Source organism: Pseudonaja textilis, chromosome 1 (assembly GCF_049901715.1).
Source record: "Pseudonaja textilis isolate UNSWEBS1 chromosome 1, rPseTex1.2, whole genome shotgun sequence".
NCBI classification, from domain to species: Eukaryota; Metazoa; Chordata; class Lepidosauria; order Squamata; family Elapidae; genus Pseudonaja; species Pseudonaja textilis.
The window spans coordinates 70,836,344-70,859,180 of record NC_141990.1 but is presented as its reverse complement, the minus strand read 5'-3'; the positions used below and the strand labels follow the sequence as shown (position 1 = coordinate 70,859,180).

General features: G+C 37.1%; 1 protein-coding gene across 3 annotated transcripts; it reads left to right on the top strand.

Moving 5' to 3' along the window:
- Positions 1 to 6,071: 6,071 nt before the first annotated feature.
- TSNAX (translin associated factor X) lies at positions 6,072 to 22,613 on the top strand. 3 transcript variants are annotated; one of them, XM_026705189.2, is made up of 6 exons: positions 6,072 to 6,459; positions 9,767 to 9,868; positions 10,346 to 10,460; positions 10,785 to 10,915; positions 19,111 to 19,235; positions 20,913 to 22,613. In XM_026705189.2, exons 1-6 carry the CDS (start codon positions 6,438 to 6,440, stop codon positions 21,288 to 21,290), a joined length of 873 nt encoding a protein of 290 aa, XP_026560974.1. In that variant the 5' UTR covers positions 6,072 to 6,437; the 3' UTR covers positions 21,291 to 22,613. The 3 variants fall into 3 exon arrangements, with proteins under 3 accessions (XP_026560974.1, XP_026560975.1, XP_087793759.1); XM_026705190.2 differs by having other exon boundaries at positions 6,079 to 6,453; XM_087937633.1 differs by having other exon boundaries at positions 6,273 to 6,385.
- Positions 22,614 to 22,837: the final 224 nt, after the last annotated feature.

Here is a 22,837-nt window from a genome sequence, read left to right as displayed (position 1 = left end):
CCCGAACCACCCCGGTGGTTCAAGTAGAGAGGCGGAACCCGGGTGGCCACGCGCGTTTAGGGGCTTTCCTTTCCTTTCTCTTGCGCGAGTGTCTGGGCCGCGTGGCTGCGGGGGCGGAAGACATCCGAGGCCGGCGGCTCCTCCACCCCGCTGAACTCCATGGTAGCTTAAGTTGGAAGGATTGAAAGGGGGTACTTCGATTCGCGTATAGCGAAACCTCCTTTCTCAGCGGTGCCCGCGGCTCATTTTTCTAGTTTTGCTTCTCCGAAACTATAAAGCAACCGGCCGGCCGACCTCCTGCAACTCGGCGTATGTGTCGCTTGGTTTGCTCGGCCGGCCTAACCCAGAAAATCTGGTCGAATAAAACAAAAAGGAGGCTATCCGTTTGAACCTGAATTTACAATGCCGAGAAACGTTGTAGTTGGCTAATGTGAAAACACAGGAAGCATTTCTAGGTTTAAAACCCAATATTCCCTCCACCAGTGGTTTTCAAATTCGTTAACTTTTAAGTTTGTCGATTTTTTGATCAATTATTTTAAATAATCATTTCTATAAATGTGTAATTTTGATCTGTAAATTGCTGGATTCTGGGAGTTGAACTTCACACATCTTAAAAGTTGCCAAGTTTGAAAAACCGCTTGGGTAACGACTGTTCGTTCCAACAACCAAGCTGTATCTGGCTATGTGCAATCCTCCAAGTAGAAGTTATGTAGGTAGGGATCTTTGTAAAATTTAGAAAGTTTACATTAAAAAAGATGGACATTATTACTTAAGAGTAGAGTCTGCTGCGTTGTTTGGTTCACTTGGAATTCTATTCACGCCAGAGGAAAAATAAGCTTATTTGGTCACCCCCAACTTGCTATTCACTGGTGTATCAGGTTTTATTTTTATGTATTTATTTGTCAAACGTACAAGATAACAGGTTGATTGGTTTTGATTGATTATGGCTATCAAGTTTATGTCAGGTCTTAATGATCACATATTTCCAATTATCAATGGGTTAGCTTTTGAACAGTTTATGTCATGGGTACATAAGGATGAAGAAAAATTTGTATAGCTCCTTGACCTGCTGAAAAAGAATACATTAATATTTAAAACATATGCACAAAGATAGATGGAAATTTTAGAAATAATAAATGGGGAGTTACAGCTGTGCGAAAAGTCCTGGACAATTTCAGTTTTAAGATGTATTTATATATTTAATCAATTTTTCACCCAGAAACCACGCAAAATTAGTACTTTGATGAAAATTTCTGTAGTCTGATTGAGATGCATAATTTTTATTAATATAACCAAAGTTTTTTAAAGGTTTTGAGTGAATTTATGTTTAAAACAAACACAACTTGCATTTTCGAGAATGTTACGATCAAAAATAGCCAATCAGCAGCGAGCTTTGGCTGACCAATCAAAATGCACAGAGGCTAAATCTATGAGCCAATCAATGTTGTCATACTCTCTGACTATAAATAGGCATGAAAAGCATTGAGAAATTTAATTTAGCTCTGGCTGCGGGCAAGGTTGAAGGCCTTTGCTTTCACCAGTACTGAGCAGCGGCATTGCATCATTGTGCTTCATGAAGAGGGTTGTACAGAAGTAGCCTGTACAGAAGTAGCCAAGAGAGTGAAATGCCATTGTACCACAGTGATCAGAGTGGTTGAAAAATACTAAATAACTGTTGATGACAGGGTCCGCTTGGGAAGACCAAGAAAGTCGACAAAATGGCAAGATCGGGCTCTGCAACGCATTTCGATGGCTGACAGAAAGTTCACCTCACCTCAGATTACAAGAATTTGGGTTGAAACATGATGTAAAAGTGTGCGCAAGCACAGTGTGTTGCAGACTGCTTGCCAGAGGGCTCAGAGGCTGCAGGGCTCCAAGTAAACTTTTGCTCACAGACCTCACCGCTCTCATCAACGTGCGTGGGCCAAGAAGTATGCCAAGTGGATCAACGAACAGTGGGTTGAGGTCATCTTCAGTGACGAGAACAATTTCTACTTGACTGGGAATCAGTGCAATAAGTATGTCAGAAGATTTCCACCTGAAGAATTTAGGCCATACTGGCTGAATCTATCTGTGAAGCATCCATTGCACGTGATGATCTGGGGCTGAATCGCTGCTTCTAGTATTGGTTGGATACAAATCATGCAGAGAATCATGAATTCCAAGCAGTATGTTGAAGTCCTGGGAAAGACCATGCTTCCTTCAGCTCAGCAACTGGTAGGGAAGGACTTTTACTTCCAGGATGACAACACTCCTTATCATCAAGCCAAGTCTGTCCAGCAGTGAATGAAGAAGCATGGTATTCGACTCCCAGATTGGCCAGCTCATAGCCCGGATTTGAACCCAGTTGAGAACTGGTGGGCCAAAATTGGTTACGATATAAGCAAGAAGCATCCGAAGACCAACTGATTGAATCAATTATTGCAGCCTGGCACCACATTGTCACCAAGATCACATGCCACTTGGTGTTAAGCAATAAGGGCTGGCCAATTTTATATTAGTAACCATGTTTGGTTGTCTAAACGGTCCTTTTCAGGGCCACAAACAATAAAAATGTTAACAAAACACTAGCATCAGCCTTAGTAATTGCAACACGTATGCCACTGGGTATGCATCAGTTAATCTGTTTTCATAGTCATTGTAAGCATGCAAGAAAATTCACAGTCCCCATCCAAACAGTACCAAATTGTAAAATACTTATGCTTTTCACTTAAAAATGACCAATATTTCTTGAAATATAACAATATTTGCATAGCAGTTAGCATAAAATATCATAAAATCTATGGCCTATCCAAAAATGTCATAAACCGTAAAGCGTGCAGGACTTTTTCGCACAGCTGTATATACAGTACCCACTCGTACTGCTGTCTAGATGCTACCAGTAAATTACTTTAAGCCTTCTATAGTTGATGATTTTGGACACATGTATTCAACTAAAGAATATCTTCACAGTATCTTTCTGAAAAATGTAGCCAAATCGATTGTTTTGTTGTTTTAGTATAATGTGACATGGCCTTGAACTTTTATAAAGAATTAGTGGTATCTTCATTGTGAGCTTGGATTTACACATTGTATTAATCCAATTTTTATTGATTATACCACAATTCGAATCAGAAAACAAGATCAAAGAAACCAAACTGTAAGTTAGTGCAATGCAAATTCTGGCCTCAATGTATTTCTACAAGTGAAAGATCACTTCATGGATTGATACAGCTTGTTTCCTAGGTTTAATTACTCTATAGCCAGATATAGATAACTCTCAGTTATCTGAGCCTGGTGTGGCCTGGGCCCATAACCAGTGTTGAGGTAATTCTCCGTTAGGAGAATGAGCGCATACAGGGAGATGTAGTGAGAGAAGTATTTGAATAATACACACACAGCACACAGATACACTGTACAGTAAATGTAGGTTTTTTACTTTCAATAAAGGTTTAAGCAAAGTTCAAATACAGTCCAAAGTCATTCACAGGTAAAGCAGTCAGTTTTCAATCCAGGGATAATCCAATAACAAAGTCCAGTGTCAAAAACAGTTCAGTATCAGACTTACATCAAATCCAAGAATATCAGTCAATTACGAAGAACGGCAATACTCTCCAACCGAATGAAAAAGAGACTTACTCACACTCTCTTCTGAGACTAAGTCTAAAATTAAAACAACCCAGGTTTCTGGCTCCATCTTATGGCCGTTTGAAAAACCACACCTAATTAACTTTTAGCATTCCCTTAAAGAGACAGTATTAAAATGTCTATCCTGGCTTATATATTTCCAACCCAAATAGCTGTTAGGTAACCTACATTCCTAACATATATTATTCAATGAACCTTGGCTAATGACTGAGTGTTGTCAATTTCACAAATCAACAGCACAAAACTCTAGTTTCAAAATAATACTTTGTTAACAGAATGGACATAACAACCTGAGGCAGATCCAGAGAAAGGAAGACAGTGATCCAAAGAATGAACAACAATGATTTATTTTGCAACTTGCAAAACAAACTTACACAACAGGCTTGCAAAGTTCAGCAACCATGATTTTATCATCCTGGGTTGTCACAGAGGGTTTAAAAAACTAGGACAGCATACCTGTACTTTGGAGTGTTCAATATATTCTTTTTGTACAATATATATCAGTGAAGAACAGTCCTTTATTGTCTTGTTGCTAATGGCACTATCACAGGATTTGGAATGATATTCATCTTTTTACTCTTGGTTATTAATATGTGTCCTTTCTCAATTAAATAATGATGTTTGTTTTGGCATTTGGATCAGCGACCAAACAATTGCTAGATCTAATATCAACTTCCCTTGGTTTGCTGAAACAAATATTACCCTGCACTTCTTTTACATTTAGTCTAAGCAGCATACTTTTTTATTTATTCATATTTCTAAACTGCCCACCTTCTTTTATCTGACATAAGCCACTTTGTTTTCTCTTCTCCCCCACCCCAAATCTTTTCCCCAAAATATAACTTTTGTTCCCTTCCCTCTTACTCTCTCTTATACATACATTACATGGTGTTTTAAGATTTTTGAGTGTTGAGTAATCTGGTATACTGGCAGCAGACTTTTTAATTGCACTGCCAGCCAGAAAGGGAAAGAAAAAAGATTTGGCAGCTTGTCTCAGGGTCCAACTATTTGTTTTGCTTCACACACTTCCTTCCTACCCAGACCATTCTGAATCTCTACCATGCAGACTCCTTGGAGGCTAGTAAACTTAGTCATGTAGCTGTGTGAATTTTTACTGCCTCCAAATAAGCACTGTAACATCTGGGCTGCAGAAATTGAGACAACCATTAATGGCAGCAAAGAGATTTAAAAAAAATCTGTTACTCTCTAGTGGCCATCCAGATGTTCGTAACCCAGGTATGATAGCCTTGCTCCAAGGCCCATCACATGAGCTGTCAGCAAAGTAGATCAAGGTTAGAGCAGGAAAAAAAGGTGAACAAAAGAATGAATAGAGTGCAAAGTTTTTAAAATCCAGATGATTTGGCAAAATTCCAGATATCTGGCCACCCTTATCCACTGAGCTGTCTTCGTATATTTTTGTTTTACATTTCTATGACAAGATGTTTTAATTATGCTTGCATTACATATTTTATTGTATACCACCCAGAATCCCTCTGCAAGGAAGATGGGCAGTTCTTAAATATGATAGCTAGACATACAAACAGACACAGACAGACAACCTGGAAGCAAGCTCTATTAGGGCTTAGTGGCATTCTGACTGCCATCATTCGGTACTGCTGTATGCCTGAGTATAGAATAAAACTTGACATAACTTAAAATTCAGTGGTTGATTTCTGTTGGCAATTTGCTATTTGAACATCCAAACAGTGGAGATTTCTAGTTAAGTACGCACATTTGAGTTTCTAATTGCAACTGTGCATAGTGCCTGGAGGGATAACATAGTAGTGTGTTCATTGTTCGAGCTTTCCCCTTAGTGCCTCAGTAGGGCTACGCAAAGCTTAAAATTAACTTGGGAAAAAGGCTTTGGAATGTGCAAGATTACAAGTGCAGCATCTGTTTCTGAATGAGCCACTTCTGAAGCTTCCCTTGCAACCCTGGAAATAGAACAGTTTGGGGCAGGACGAAAGCACACGAACGCATGTATGTAGCAGTCAAGAGTTCCTTGGTCCACCATGACTGACTGACGTGACTGATTTTCAGTTCAGAGAACCATATCTATGACTGCCTATTATTATTTTCTTTCTGTACCTCAGTGTTAAGTTTTCATAGTGCACATTATAAGTAATCAACCTAAATATTTAACATTAATCTAGAAACCAAGAAAACTAACTTTTTAAACAATCCAGATCTTTCACTTTCCGTTTTATTGTCACAACGAAAGCCTCCTTTTAACTTGGATTAACAAACTGTCATAATCGTCATATGTCAAAGCTGTAAGTATTTCGGGCTCCAATTCTGATTCCACCTCTCTCATTCCTCCCACTCCAATCTCGAAGTTTTTCTATTCACTGGGCTGTACAAGCTTCATCCTAAGAAAAACTACGTTTCCCATAAGGTCTTGCTCGAGTGTCCAGTCTTAAAGAAGCCCCCACAGCAAACCGGATATGCCTCACACATTAATGCCTGATTAGGAAAACGAATGATTTTCTCTGCCTGCCAAAATACTTCAGTATGGGCTGAACAAGAAGCCTAGCTCCTTTTCTGCCTTGGCGGAGTGGAGGTGTTAATCCCAGCGGAGTTCCGATTTAACAAAATTAACGGTTGCTATTCAGGGGTCGGATTAGACACCCCGAGAGCGATGGGAGGGCGGACGATTGAGGTCCTGAGAGGTGCGGAGACCGAATTGGAGCGAGGGAATTAAGCGCCGAGTCTCCGTTGAACGCGCGACAGCCGTTGGGCGCGCGTGCCGGTTGCCGAGGTCGAGTCTGACAGACGCTCAGTTGCTGTCTCGGGATTAAAGCGCGGACAAGATGAGCAGCAAAGAAGGTGGCGGTGGGTCAGGGGGAGGCGAGAGCCCCTCGTCCGAGGAGCAAAATGCAAGGGGCGCGGGGAAGGCCAGGGGCTGCCTTTCCACGCCTGCTGCCGTTCCCGGGCCCTTTATTTTTAAAAAACTGGGTTCTTCCTTCCATTGCTTCTTTTCAAATGCAGGCAGTCCCCGACTTACGGCCACAATTTGAGCCCGACATTTCTGTTGCTAAGTGGGACATTGGGTGAAGTGAGTTTTGCCTCATTGGACGACCTTTCCTGCCCCCGTGGTTAAGTGAATCGCTGCAGTCGATAACTTAGTAACCTGGTTGTTAAGCGAACCGGGCTTCCCCCCTTTGAGTTTGCAGGCCAGAACGTTGGAAAAGGTGACCTTGGAACACAGCAACGGTCATTAAACATGAACCAGTTGCCAAGTGTCTGAATTTTGATCACAGGATCATGGGGATGCTTCAAATGTCATAACTGCGAAAAACGGTCACAAGTCACTTTTTTTCAGTGTCACTGTAACTTTGAAGAGTCACTAAATGAACTGTTGTAAGTCGAGGACTACCTGTAATGGAATAACAGTTGGCAGGGAGGTCTTCTAGTCCAATTCCCATCTCAAGCAGGAGTCCCCATACCATTCCGAACAAATGTCTGTCCAATATCTTCTTAAATATTAAAAAAAGACCTCCAGTATTGGACCACCCACAATTTCTGGAGGCAAGTTGTTGCACCGATCAATTGTTGTCAGTATCAGGAAGTTTCTCTTTAATTCTAGGTTGGATCTTTGATAACTTTCCATCTGTTTCTTCTTGTCCTGCCCTCAGATACTTTGGAGAAGAGGTTGCCCCTCCTCTTGTTTATGGCAGCCCCTCCGATATTGGAAAACTGCTATCATGTCACCCCTAGTCCTTCTCTTTGTTAGTCTAGACATCCCCAGTTCTTGCAACCTTTCATCACACATTTTGGCCTCCAGACTCCTTATCATCTTCATTGCTCTTCTCTGTACTCTTTCCAAAGTCTCAACATCTTTCCTCTGCTAACCAGAACTAGACACAATATTCCAAGTGTGGTCTTACAAGGCGGTATATAGTGATATTAACACTTCACATGATCTTGATACTATTACTCTGTTGATGCAGCGTATGAGTACATTGACCTTTTTTTTTTGCCAGCTAAGTACAATGGTGGCTCATATTTAAGTGGTTGTCCACTAGGACTCCTAAATCCCTTTTGCAGTTACAGTTGAGCTAAGTACCACCTATTCCCGTGATGGCGAACCCATGGCATACGTGCCAGAAGCGGCACTCAGAGCCATCTCTGCCAGCACGCGAGCTGTTGCCCCAGCTCAGTTCCACTGTGCATGCATGCGCGCCTCCTGCCAGCCAGCTGATTTTCGGGTATCTGCTGCAAAAAGCGCAGGGGGGGCAGGGCACATGTGCAGGGGGAGTGCGGGGGCAGGGTTCATGCGGGGGTTCATGCATGCATTGCATTATGGGTGCAGGCATTCATGCATGTGCACGCATGTACTTACAGCACATGATGACAGAAAGATTAGCCATCACTGACCTATTCTATACCTGTGCGTTTGGTTTTTCTTGCCTCGGTGTAAAACCTTTCTTTTCTTGCCATTGAATTACATTTTGTTGGATAGAGCCAAGTGTTCGAGTCTGTTTTTCTGAATCTTTTGAGTCTATCTTCTAAAGTGTTGGCTATTCTCCCTAGCTTGGTGTCGTCTGCAAATTTCATGAGTTCCCCTTCTATCCCCTCATCTAATTAATTCATGAAGACAATATAATAGTAGCAGTGTTATAATATCTAAGGGGCTGCCATAAAAGAAGGGAGAGGTCAACCTATTTTCCAAAGCACCCGAAGGCAGGACAAGAAGCAATGGGTGGAAACTAATCAAGGAGAGAACCAACGTAGAACTAAGGAAAAATTTCCTGACAGAACAATTAATTTAACAACTTGCCTCCAGAAGTTGTGGTTGCTCCAACACTGGAAGTTTTTAAGAAAAGGTTGGACAACCATTTGTCTGAAATAGTAAAGGGTTCTGTTATGTTGAAGAGTACTGGGTCTAAGAAGAACCTTGGGATACCCCACCACATACTTTCCTCCATGTGTATGTAGTTCCATTATGGGCTACATGTTGAGTGCAGTTTGCCAGCCAGTTACAGATCCATCTGATGGTGATGCTATCTATCTCACATTTCTTATTTTACCAAGAAGTAGGTTGTAGTCTATTTTGTCATATGCCTCTCTGGACTCCAAGTATATGATGTCCACAGCATTTTGCTGGTCCACTAATTTAGCCACTGTGTCAAAAACTGCAATAAGTTTTGTTTGGCACAGTCTGTTTTTGACAAACTCATATTGGCTTCTAATAATAGATTTGCTTTCTTCTGGGTGTTTGCAACTCTATTGTTTGATTACCTATCCTATATACTGGTATTCTGCCTTAGTTATGTGTCCCACTTTCCATTTTTTATACTTGCCCTTTTTATCTTTCAGTTTAACCTTGCTACATTTTCTTGCCTTCTGTAATCCTATTCTTGTTCTTCCTAATTTTTGTTTCTTGTATTTAATCCCCAGAATAGAGTCTAGGCATCAGTAACAAGGGAAAAAAGCTTGTTGACCTTAAAATGAACACAACCAAATTTCCAAAGGTTGCTTTTTGGCAGGAAGCTCTTGTGCCTATAACAAGTATGATGAAACACATCATGTAATGAAAGAGGCAAAAACCCACCATCTGAAATATTCTGTTTATATGTTTGATCCAGGAGTTCACATGTCAGAGCATAGCATTGGTTTTGTTGCTTTTTATTTACACATAAAGCATAGGGCAAGATTGGGCAATTTGTACTTTCCCAGAAAGCAGATTTTAACAATTCTGTTTTAATGGCCATTTCACATGGAACATGTAAAAGCACACATTGTCCATGAAAGTAGGAAAACATTAAATGCAATTAATATTATATTACTTTTATGCTGGTTCAATCAATTGAATGTAATAAATTTAAAAACTGTTAACTGACCTTTTGAAACAATCAAAACCAGCTGATTCTATGTTCCCCCATTCTATTGAATGATAAATTATATATGTTATATATGAAATGCCATTGCCTTGTAGCTCTCATCTAAAAATACCATGTAGTTTCCATATCAGTAGACTAAATCCAGTATTCTGTAAAAAATGGTGAATGGAATTGCGGACAGTTTTCTAGTTTCCCAAATGCCCATAATATGGGCATTTCAGCTATGAAAAGTTGTGAACATTTTTTGAGAACTACATTATAATTTGATAATACTTTTTTCAATCTTACACAAACAGGTGGCTTCAGAAAAAGGAAACATGACAGTTTCCCACATGGTCATAGGAGGGAAGAGAAAGATAACATCAATTTTTCTTCATCCATAATGACATCCTTCAAGAGTAAGTAATTTTAGAGACCTTAATTGTGGCTCATATACTTGTATGTGAAATGATCGTATATGTGATACAATTCCTCTTAAGCTATGATAGAACCATTCTGCACATTTCTATAACAGAGTACTGTGATTTGCAGGCATGATTACAGATGGTTTCTGAGAATTGATTGCTTCATATTGTAAGTGATTACTTCCATAAAAATGGAGAATTGCACTACTTTTTTCTTTGATGTGTGAATTGGATATGATTCCTTAAAGGTTTAAGTCAGAATTTTTGCAGAATGAATGAAGTTTATTGACTATTTAGCAGACTGTTAACATTCTAAGCAGTTAAGCTGTATTTAAACAAAGGTTAAACGCTATTTTAATAGCTTTATGAGTTTCTCAGAACACATGAAATCTGTTTTTGTACAGCTGTATATTTTGTAGAGTTTGCATGTTCATATCTGTATTTCTAATATTTATTGACATTCATTTTCAGTGTTTCAGCTGGAACTTGATACAAGACATGATAAATATGAAAGGCTTGTGAAACTTAGTCGTGACATAACTATTGAAAGTAAGAGGACCATATTCCTACTTCACAGAATTACCAGGCAGGTATCTGTTTGTCTTTCACATTTCCTAATATATACCTTTTGCTTTGGTCAGATATGCAAAAGCAAAGGAATCCTGTAATAAGTAACATAAAACAAAGAGTTAGGAATGAAGGGAAGAAATGTTTCTATGGTTTTTTTGAATATATATGAGGCCAACATATACTTTGAAGTTCTAGTGCTTATAATAGTGCTTGAAAAGGATGAATGTGATAACTTTTAAAGCAAAATACAAACAGATCTGTATATAGCATGCATCATTGCTTCTTTGCTGATGTTTTAACAGCAGTCACTTTTTAATTTGATTGTATTCTGTAATCACAGTGCTTCCAATGTAGAAGAAATACTAACAGAATCTGAAGTCAAATTAGATCTTGTGAGACAGAAGATAAAACAAGTGGCACAAGAATTGATGGGAGAGGATATGCATCAGTACCATAGAGCTATTTCTCCAGGTATGTGTGAGAAATAAAAAAAGCAAACAAAACTTTCAAAAGAGATTAATTCTGGATATTTTACCAGACTTGCTTTTATTACATTGGACAGCATATTGACAATACCTTTTGATTCTATCACCCAGGGATAATGTTGTTTTGATTCCATCAAGATATTTGCATATAGAAATTTATAACATTGATTTAGGGAGAGGCTTTGCATTGTACAGAAATCAGTTGCAATTGTTCTGGGCTAGCTAATTGATAGATTAACTTCTGTTATACCTATTTCTACTATAAGAATTCTACTATAAAATTCTACTTATTTTACGTTATATAATCAAAGATTAATCACCCCCCTCCCCCGAATATTTACTTAATTATTTAAAAGATGTATTTGTCTGCCATCTTGTAAACCACAACTCTGGGCAACTCATAACAATAAAAACTACAACAGTAATAAAAAACCCAAAGTTAATAAACCAGGCATCTGATCTACAATTTTTAGTCCAACAAACAATGAAATCCTTGGGCTCTATCTCAGTGCCTGTAGAAAAGGTTTTTTGGAAGTTTATGGTTTATGGTTTTTTTGGAAGCTAAATATGTGGAATTCTGCTAGATCCCAGACAGGAAGAGGCAGCTATGGAAAAGGGATGTTTCCTGAGTCCCACCAGATTTAACAGATGGACCCTGGAGTGTCCCCACACTATCTAGCCTAATAGAGTGGACAAATGGAAACAGGGTCAGCCCATTCCACAAATAATCTGGCCTCTTGTTAAATAGTTTTAAAAGTAATAAGCAAGAACTTGCATTACACCTGGAAAGAAATCAGAAACCCAAAGCCACTCCATCTTGCTAGGCTTGAGTTGGAGCTAGTTTTTTCTTATCCAGATTCTCACAGGACCTGCATCAACATTAAAATAATGCTACCTTGGGTAGAGAAAGGAAAATGGGTATCATCAGCATACTGTACCTCACCTAGCAGTTTTATATAGATGTTAAAGAGGAACACTGAGAGCCCTGAGGTACCCCGTATTGCAAGAACCTAGGGCTTGACTCTCTCCACCCCTAAACACTGACTGGAACAAAAGCCAAATAAATGATTTCTTCAATGTAAGAAATTTGGGATGCCTCAAGTGAGTGGGGAAGACCCTGGGAGTATTGGTGCAGGCTGCACATGAGTGCCTCTCTCTTAGGCTGAAAATCCTGAGAGTTGAATTCCTTGAATTTCAGCAGGGAGGATTTTCAGCTCCTGAGTGGGAAGCTTTCCAGGGAGCTTCTCCTCCAAGGCACCCTGCAATCCTTACCTGGGACTCTGTCCGCTTAATGATAGCCACTGGGAGTGCCAGGATTATGGTTGTTGAGCAAAGCAATGCTGGCATTATATGATATCTCATTTAATGACCACTTCATTGGATTCCGGTCCCAATTGTGATAGTTAAATGAGGACTATGTGCATAAAAAAGAAATACATAGACATTAAGAAGGTTCAACAATACTCACCTATTTAATGTTACAAAAGGAAACAGCTTCTAACAAATAAAAGCCAGGCCCACAATCCAGTTTGGTACAGAATTACTAATGAAATAGCAATTATTTCAGTTTGCTTTATATGTTTAATTTTGTAAAAGACCTATAGTAGATTAGAAATGGGTTCAGCCAATTTCAAAAAAATCTGGTCAAATTTTATTGAAGTACCAGGATTGCAAATTTTATACTTGATGGAAAATGGTATGGTTAGATGTTGTCGATTTATAGCTTCTCACATAATCTCTTACTAATTTAGTGATACTATTAAATGTTAGCCCTTTATAATGAAATTCTACAACATTCAATAAGCTCATCATCAGGAGAAGGGCACTTTTCCCAAATTAAACTCTGAATACTTCGGTGAGAAAGAATGCAATTATTTTAATTCTTAGAATTTTTACAAAATACTATTTCTTCAAATATTTTTGTAGGACTTGATGAATGGTTACTAATTTAGTAAGAGATAGTGTGAGAAGCTATATATTAAACAATGAATAGATTCAGAAATATGGAAATAACATCTCTATATAATCTTAATAATTCCACCCTGAACAAGATAATAGCATTCCACATAAATTCTTAGAAAAATAAATTTGGGAAAGCATACTAATTATCCAAACTACCAGAATTAAATGAGTGTGAAAGTTATTTCCTTTGGTAAGCAGTAGAGTGCTTAAAACAAGGAGTTTAAAGGTCACATTCTTAGGCAGTTTTTCAGGCCATAAACCATTAGTAGAATCATAGAAACTGACAGTGATTCAAGAAATTTGGAAGAATTTACCGCTTGGTGTTTCATATATAGCTTGAGCTCTAACATAAGAGGTTTTATCTAAATTGTAATCACAACTACATCAAATAATTCAGTATTGATGAATAAACCTCCAGAAGTTTAGGGACATAATTGATTTATACTTTAAAGTTTGTAGGTAGAGTTCAGACTGCAGCCTTTCAGAAGTCTCTGTGTGTACACTTATTACTGTGCATCTTACTGTGGATTTGAAGTCTAATACTGTAAAACAGGACTCATGAGAGAAAGGGTACCTGGAGAAAAGAGAAATAATATGCCAGATGTCAACTAGAAGTAGCCAAGGAAGACCATAAACAAAAAGGAATAAGTAGATCAATCTTTAGCTCTTCATTTTTAAAAAAATAACCAGATCACTAGAATTTTATAGGCTAGTGAGGTATAAAAGTAAAAGCCACAAATAAAAAATATAGTAGGACTTGTAAGATGAAGCTTCAAAATATTTTAAGATGAAAGAGATAGCAAAGGAATATACAGACATTTAAAAAATAAAGTTTGTGCTTTTAACATCTAGAACCGTGTAACTGCTGAAAGGAACTTGTTTTGCTACTAATAATAATTCAGCATGTGGTACCAGGTCCTAATTTAGTTTCTGGTTTTCTACCATAGCCCAATGAGCCCTTTATAGCTACTTCTTGATGAATAGCTTGCTTACTATCATATTTGGACATAAAACTATAAATCAGTCCTCAACCTTTCATTAGAGTTGCAACAAGTCATATAGCAGAAAGACAAGATTGCAATAAGATTATCATCAAAGTTTTCCAACCATGAATCTATGTTTTGAGGCATTCTTAAATACCAGTGTCTTTTGCAGGACTACCCATCTACTGTAAATGCAGGTGAAGCTAAGCAACTTTAATTTGCTAGGATCTGTCCTCTCAAAGTTTCAGCTGTTGTCAGGATCCTTTCCCTGTAAGTCGCTGTTGCTTTGGTAGCTGCTGGCTTTTTCCTTTCTTTCTGCATGTGTTTCTAATTTCAGGTCAGTGATCTGCATTGTGCTTGGGAATGGAAATGCCCACATTTGGTCTTTCAATACTGGTATTATGTTTAGTTCCTCAGGGTCTGAATCAGTGGTGGTATTCGACCGGTTCTGCCTGGTTCTGGAGCAATGAGCAGCAGAGACTGAACTGGTTCTCTCTGCTGCTCAGCTGGCTCTGCTGTTGGGCTCACCCGCCCGCCCAGGCTCCTCTACTCACCTTTATGCACTGAATTTGAAGCGCAGCTGCTTTGTGTGTCACAGAATAGTGCTGCACGGCAGCTGCTGAAGCAACTGGGATTGTGCAAGCTTGCAGGAAGCGAGTTAGAACGCCTCTGTGCAAAGTGCGTGTTTGGCACGCGCGTGCACACAAAGTGCCCACCAAGCCACGCCCGCCAAACCGGTGGCAACAATATTTGAATCCCACCACTGGTCTGAATTGTTAGGTTCATTACCTTGATCCTCTTTTGAGAAAGACCTTGTGTCGTGATGATGCTCTGGTTGCTTTCAGACATTTTAATTGCTTAGAAAAGACAAAGAGAATATGGAGAATCATATTACTAGACAAGGATAAAGATCTCATTGTGAACGGATAGTGATAGCCAAAGTTTAGTCTTCCACAGTGTTTGAGTGGAGAGAAAAAGACGTTAAATAAAAAGTATTAAAGAGATTCTTGATTTAAGCATTCATTTGTTTTAATGTTGCAATACAATTGTGTTTTAATACTTAGTTTCTGTGACTTGGGCTTGATTCCTGGTTCCTGTATGGATTGTTGTTCACTATTTTCTTATCTTTAGCCCGTATTTTTAAGTACTTGATTTTATTTCTTCCATCTTCAATAGCTCATTTGCAAAAATCTTTTAGTGCAAATGATCACTAGATAACAGCAAAGAATAACAATTTTTGTATGCTGTCTAATGGTTGTGTAGATGTATATAGCATATGTATGGCAGCCCAGTCAACACATAAAAGTGCCCGTGCATGCTTACAGAGTAGTATCCTTAAACAGGCATAAATACAATATTGTATAAAGTTCAAGATATTTCAAAATCATTTTATTCTGTTGCTTTTACATTTCCTGGAATGTTTTTTGCTGGAAGCAGCAATGTAATATTTCAAATAGGTTTTTGAAATCATTCTTTCAAATTGTTCAATGAGCAGAATATGCATGTTGTTGCTAAAATTGTTTTGAAGGCCACCTGAAGCATTAAAAGCTTCTATTTTGTACTGTTTGCAAGCAAAAGTTGTTGGTCTTTTTTTTTTTTAAATAAGCATTTAAAAGTTTTGACTTCAGCGGTTTTGGCATTAACTTTTAATGAATAGCATTTGAATTTTTAATGGTCAGCAATCACAGCAAGATGATATTGTATTTCAGAAACTTTGTACAGTATGGTACCCATTTTATGGTATACCACTCAAACCTTACATAATAAGAACAATTGTAGGATTTTAGTGACATGCTGAGAAAAAGTAACTGAAGATCTTTCTTTGTATATCCTAACTATTTGTAGTTGTATTGCTTTATTTTATTTAGATTTTATAATAAATGGTATAACAATAAAAGTTAAAGAATTGAATAATCTGTTTAATTTTTTTAATGTAGTTACAGTAGTGACTGTAGCAAAAAAACCAAAACCAAAATCTAACAAGAATATACAAAGGTTGAGTGTAATAATCATATATCTATAAATAGAAGTGCCATAAATACGATTCCTGGGAATATTGTTTGGCGTTGGTTGTTACTAGATGCTTTTTTTGGGGTTACTCCAAGCCACTGTTCTTTGACTTAAAGATAAAATAATTCTGGCAAAGGACTAAAGAAGTTCTACTTTTTCCCTCATTAGGACTAGTGCTAATGGCATGCAGAACATTTCCCCTAAGGATACTCATATGAGCTCAAATGCTGAGTATAGTACTAATAATTGAACAATAACAAAAATGATGACTGTTTTCTTCACATTTCTTAAAGTACAGATTGTCCCAAGGGATAATTAAACAAGCAAACAAAGATACACTGAAATAACTAGTTAAAAAACAAAGGCAGACCAACTTTTGCACATTGTTATTGTTATCTTTTTGTGGTTACTTTTGAAGTATGTTTGCAATAAAAAAATATCTCTTTCCTCCTATGTAAAGGATACATATCCTTTGGAATATGTGAACAATTTGGCTTGAGAATTGAAATAGTGGTAGGCAAATGCAAGATTTATTTTGCACAGTAGTAGTTTTCGTTATTCTAATAAACCGCTTGAAAAGATAATTTTATTTAATAAGGGGAATTCCCATATACTTCAATGTAGTGTCTTACATTAAAATAAGACTCTTTCTTAATATAAATATCCTCTATCATGAAACATGTGAATAAAGTATGAACATTACTACTTAAAGTTGAATTTCGTTTTTGAATATTCTATGCTTGTTTAGTTGGCAATAAATCCTACCAAGTTCAATAGAAACTGTTTTGTAGTAAGTATGCATATGATTTTACCTCTATAGCCTTATATACATCGTCCATAATCCATAAAGCACTATTATGTATCACAGAGTATAAGAAGAACATACTCTAAAGATACAAGAACAGCAGAGGGAAATTGCCAATATAATTGAGCAGGAAATTGCCTTGTGTGTTTGAATTATAAGAACATAAAAATGGGATTTTATTAAGGTTTCATGAAAAGATGTCACACAGGTGCTTTAGTAAGCAACTCATGATCAGAATAGGAGAAAGAGCAGAAGACCTTTGAAAAGTGTTGTGGAACTGAAGAAAGATTTAGGCAAGGATATATTATGATAGAAGAGAAAAACATGAGTGATTTCTGAAAGTAAGCATTGTTATATCATGAAGAGGTTTGTGGAAGGGTATGCTATTTGTAAGGGAGAATGATAAATAGCCCAGACTGGATTAAGATTAGAGAATAAATTATAGAAATAGAAAAGAAATTACAGTCAGTTAAAGATTTTGTGGTGGCAGTGACAAACATGGCAGGTGAATCTGGGTCTTTTTAACAAAACAAAACAAATCAAGATACAAGTTGCTTACATCAAGAAATATTCTTCTGGTCACGTGACCCAGAGCAGAGCCTCTAAAAGGCTGGGGGAAAAAATCCAGAAGTCTGCTTTCCTGCCCTGTTCTTTTTCAATTCAGCATAATATTGGAAATGGTGTAATCTGGTTCAAGGCTGCCTCTGATTACATCCTTAGGAATCAGACTCCCTGAAAATAGAATCAATAGAATAGAATCAAACCTTTTTTTTTGTGGGGGTGGGGAAGCTGGCAAAAGAAAGATTGAGCATAAAAAGAACCTGAATCTGGGTAGAGTTTACAGAGCAAAACATTCCAGAAAATAATGGTGGAGCCCTACAAGAGAGACAGTTGGGCAGCAGATTGATTATTGCCAGCTGCTCCATTCTAAAATCTCCTTCCTTTAGTCATGTGACCAGAAGACCCTGCTCTGTTTTCCAGTACACACATACCAAACACAAAGATGTAAGCAGAACAAAATATAAATGCTTCCTACCATGACTTCTCTAGCGGCATTGGAAAGAATTCTAGAATCATACTCTGTGTGCTTTCCCTATTTGTTTATATGTTAATCTAATATTTTAAAGGGGCAGAGGGAGTTGGATAGTATAAAATGAGCACCTATTGATTCAATGTATCTTAAAGGTATCTCCATTCTAAATCCTCATTGCTAAGGAATTGTACAAAAGCTGCCTTATAAACGACTCACTTCCCAGCAGTGAGATTCCTAAGTATTTTTTTTTCTTGGAAACAACCCAAAACTAAAAGCAGGAAGATGATGTTGGATGAAATAATAATGTGAGATAGGATTTTCCCCCCCACCTTGGGGATTATTTGTGAAAGTAACGGATGTCCTTCCATTAAAACTACAATGTACTTAAAACATCCTTTTACCTGCTTAGCAAAGCCACCTTTTCTCAAGGTCTTGGGTCATTTTAAATGTTATTCCAAGCTGCTTTTTGTGGAGAACTTCTGAAAGGCACATATTTAATGTCAAACATTTATTGTAAGAAAAAAGATGCTGTTAAAATCTCAATGTAATCTAGGGACTAATGTGCATAGAATATGGACCATTATTTTTCTTTTAATTATGGGAGCAACTTGTAATGTTTATGCAACATCGCTGCCCACGAGCTGCATTGGTTTCCAATAAGTGTACGTAATGCAAGGCGCTGATTTGCTCTCAAAATATTGGCTTTCCACAGAAGGTAAGGGGTGTCATTTAAACACTGCTGTCTTATGGGACCTAGGAAGCACGCCTTTTCAGTGGCTGCTCTTGTTCTTTGAAACAGTCCCCCTCCTCCCACATGATATATAACTGGCCCCAACCTCCTGGCCCTTAAAAAGTGTTTCCCTCAGGAATTGGGGTCCAATTGAATAGAGCCCCATGTCCGTCTATTTATTTTTATCGTATACTGACAGTGTCACATTGTTTGATTTTGGTGGATACGTAAATGTTTGAAACAAACACATCCTGTTTTTCTATTTTTAATTCAATGCAGTCATGACATATAGCATTACTTATTATCGAATCAATCTCTCGCATTTTAAATTGTGTCTTATGTATGGATTATATCTTTAGAAAAATGTAAGGGCAACTATGAGTGAGCATCTTATCTATAGAATATAAAGATTCAGATAATTAAATGTGTATTTATAAAACCAAACTGAATAAGCTGAATTTTGTTATATTGCTTTTTAAGTTAAAGACCAGCATTTTTTTTTCCAGGAACTGAAAATACATACAGTAATTACATGCAGTAATTAAAAGCTGACATCCCTAAAATATCACTTAAACTCCTTTATTGTGGATCCCTACAGGATAATATATATATTATATATAATATTATAATATATTTTATATATTTCCATGTCAACCAGGTCTTCAAGAGTATGTGGAAGCTGTTTCATTTCAGTATTTTATCAAAACCCGGTCATTAATTAGCTTAGAGGTCATCAATAAACAACTGATATTTACAGAAGATAATAAAGAAGCAGAAAAGAAGGTACTATAAATAATCTTGTCTATACAATTAATCATTTCTAAATGGATATTATAAAGAATTGATATAGAAGGTGGGCAATACGCCAATGATGTGATCATGAAAAGTCTCCTTGGGTTCCCACTTCCTGCAAGTCGTCTTTTCTTCTTTTGTCTCCCCTTTTCAGAGGTGGTTTGAAAATCCTCACTTTTTTCTTTTGGGGTTCAGGGAAAAATGGAAGTTTGTATTTCTGTTATCTTTTTATTTTGTCACTTACTCCTAGCACAGCCTTGGGCTGTTTTCCTTGAAAATACAACTGAGACATAAAAATAATAATAATAGCAAAATTGGGAATATATTAGGAGTATGCAGCTGATATTGTGGTCCCATGACAGAATGAAGAAAAGGATTCTTTAGGGTAATGTCTGTAGTATTGGAAGCCTGACCTGCAAGAATTTCTTTTTCCAAATTTAATTCTTTTTTTTTTTTCATTTTGAAAGTTAGAATTATTTTTCCATTTACAAAATATATATGGATACTATATCTGGACTCTAAAATTACAGGAAGCTCTAATTCTTGTCTGCCATCCCACTGTACTCTGGCTTCCCTCATCAGCCCTTATATGGACTCTCTAGCTTCCCGTAGCTCCAGGCATTCCACCATGCAGCAGCCATGGAGTGTTAGGCTAGCCAACAGCTGCTTGCCCTTTGAATACCATCCTTCCATTACTTGTAGAGCTTGGCAGAAGGATTCTTAGCTTCTCATCTCTGTTCTAAAGGATTTTTTGCCTTTCAAACCTGGAATTTCTAGTCAATCAGATCTTGCTGCTTAAAAACTGCATATATCTATTCCAGTGTTTCCCAGTGTTTGGCCTTTAAGCTGTGTGGACTTCAATTTCCAGAATTTCCTAGCCAGCCAGCAAATTTCTACTCTTCTTTAGCCTCTTCCTCTATTGACTCATGTAAACTCCTCCCTGAAATTGACAAATTGTTGAACTTTCATGTACCTAAGTGTCTGCCAAAGTGATCCGTTTCTTGAGATATGGCAATCTCTCCTTCAGTTGATCCTTGGATAAAGAATGCATCTTGAGGATCTTGATAAATTTTATGGGTCTTTGTTGACTATGGAATTATTTTCTTAGTTCAGTTCATTAAACTGTGAAAGCAAACGGCAATATATATTAATTTATTACACAGTGATGGTGATAAATATATAGTAGTGGCAAAATAATTGTTTTCAAAACAGAAATAGTGCAAAAGTAGAAATAGAAGGTACACAGACACACATAATCATGTGCAGCTTCTCTTTGTTTTAGAGACTGGCATTTTGCCAGCTGAAGAGTTGATGAATATGAAGTTTCCATAAAAATATTGCAATCATTCTTTCCTAGCTGAACTCCTATTTCTTACTGTTTGGCTAGCCATAATGTAAGACTTACCTGGTGTGGAGATGATTTTTCACACCATGTAATTGTTGATGGCCCAGGAAATTTAATATGTAAAAAAAAAGCCTTGCCACCCAAAGTAGAGTTCACTTGGGACCAATGTATGCAATGTATGCAAGAAGGAAAGCCATCCATAAAAAAGTTCCAAAACAAAGCCACATCTTTCTAATATTGTTTTTGTTAATTTCCTGAATTATGTTTTGCAAATTGAACTTTCTCTCTGTAATAAGTTGTTTTGTATTCTGTTGTATTACTAGCCATCTTTGGATTCTCCTAATAAGGAAAACAACACCTGGAACATAAAAGTGACACCTGTGGATTATCTTCTGGGAGTGGCTGATCTAACTGGAGAATTGATGCGGATGTGTATTAATAGTGTTGGCAATGGTGATATAGATACTCCATTTGAGCTGAGTCAGTTCCTGTGTCAGATTTATGATGGCTTTTCTTACATTGGTAACACTGGACCGTATGAAGTTTCTAAAAAGCTCTATACTTTGAAACAGAGCTTAGCTAAAGTGGAGAATGCCTGTTATACCCTGAAAGTCAGGGGTTCTGAGATACCAAAGCATATGCTAGCTGATGTATTCTCCAGTAAAGCAGAAATAATTGACCAAGAGGATGGGCTTTCTTAAGCATGCTGGGAACCTCGCAACACACAAGATCAAGAACTACAGGATCAGAGCAAAGCTAAGCCCTGGATTTGCTTATCAGAAATCTTAGCCATAATTCATGGTTTATGAATAGCTGAAGTAGAATATGTTGTATTCTAAAACTGTTATTGTGTAATGATTTAAGATGTCCGCCCCAGCTTATTGCCCAGTGAAAATGTTGATTTTATACAGGGACCACTTCTTATATTCTCTACTTCAGTATTGTGGGCATACTGCAGGTTATTTTAAACCAGGTGCCAGTGAAGGACCATTATCCATAATATACATGTAATATGATAACAATTTGGTTCATTGTTGCTCTTATTTAAGTTGTTAAAATCTTTGACGGTTCAGAATGTTCTGGTGTTAAAATTTACATGTTGGTTTTTAAACAACTGAAGAGAAATAATTGAATAGGAAAGAACCTAGAAAAAGCTAACAGGTTTAGCTTAGATTATTCTTTGGGTACTTTCATAGTATATCTTTTTATGTATATTCGTGTTGACTTTTTATAGGTAAGTTAATACTAATATCTTGCAAATTAAGCCAAGCAAAAGCAGATAACTTGTAAATTTTTTAGCATAAATAGAATCAGTGGGTATACCCAGTTAAAGTATACTCAGTGGAAGGATTTGGAAGATAATGCTCAAGAAAACGAACAAGAAAAATACTTGAAATATGGTTTAAAACTGAAGTTGACAGAATTTGTAAATTATGTATCTGTCCTATGTATGTTCTTTAAAGGATTATGATATTGTTTTGTGTATTTAGTTAATCTCTTGCTTCAGATTCTTGATTAGTGACTCCAGCTTAGACTTTAACTTCCTTTCTGTGAACAGAATAGAATTAAATTTATAGAACAGGCTTTCCTGCTTCCCTTTTCTCTGTGTAGCCCTGTATCTCTTGTAAATCTGTTCCTGAGAACAGGGAACTCTTGAGCATGGTGTGGAATAAATTATAAAGGACCTGGTTGGTAGAAATTCCTTGTACAAATGTAAGAATTCAGGATCCAAGTCATTGTGTTCTGGGGGAAATGTAAACAAAAGTAGGTGAGGATCCAGGCTCTCCACTATACACAAACACATTAAATTTCCTACCACAGTTCTTCCATGTTTTTATATTGCCGATATTTAGCATGGCCTATTTTCAGATACATGATATAGTACAGCAGTATTTTGTCACCTTTTTAAGAATCACCAGATTTCTCATGTGTTAAAATTTAGAAAGCAGTCTTTTCTTCCCCTTGTAAGGCTTAATGATGTTTCTACATTTTTATATAATAAACAAAGGCATCTTGTAAAAGTATTACTTGTTTGGCATTTGTTTTTTCTGACATTTTTTTTTCTTATCATGCTTTAATGAAAGGAAACCATTTCTTCCCTGATACTTTTCAGTTTGCCACATAGTAAACGTGTATGTAATTATTATTTTTTGCACAAAAATTAAAATTTCTAGTTGTAATATTGCTCTAAATGTTCATAATTTTGGGTCAGCTTGCATTCGAGATAAAAGAGGTATTTGAAGTTCAT

Excerpts from the sequence above, each read along its gene's own strand:
- TSNAX (XM_026705189.2), top strand. The coding sequence starts at position 6,438 with ATGAGCAGCAAAGAAGGTGGCG. Across the intron at positions 10,916-19,110 it reads CCATAGAGCTATTTCTCCAG|GTCTTCAAGAGTATGTGGAA; the intron begins GTATGTGTGAGA and ends CATGTCAACCAG. Across the intron at positions 19,236-20,912 it reads ATAAAGAAGCAGAAAAGAAG|CCATCTTTGGATTCTCCTAA; the intron begins GTACTATAAATA and ends TTGTATTACTAG.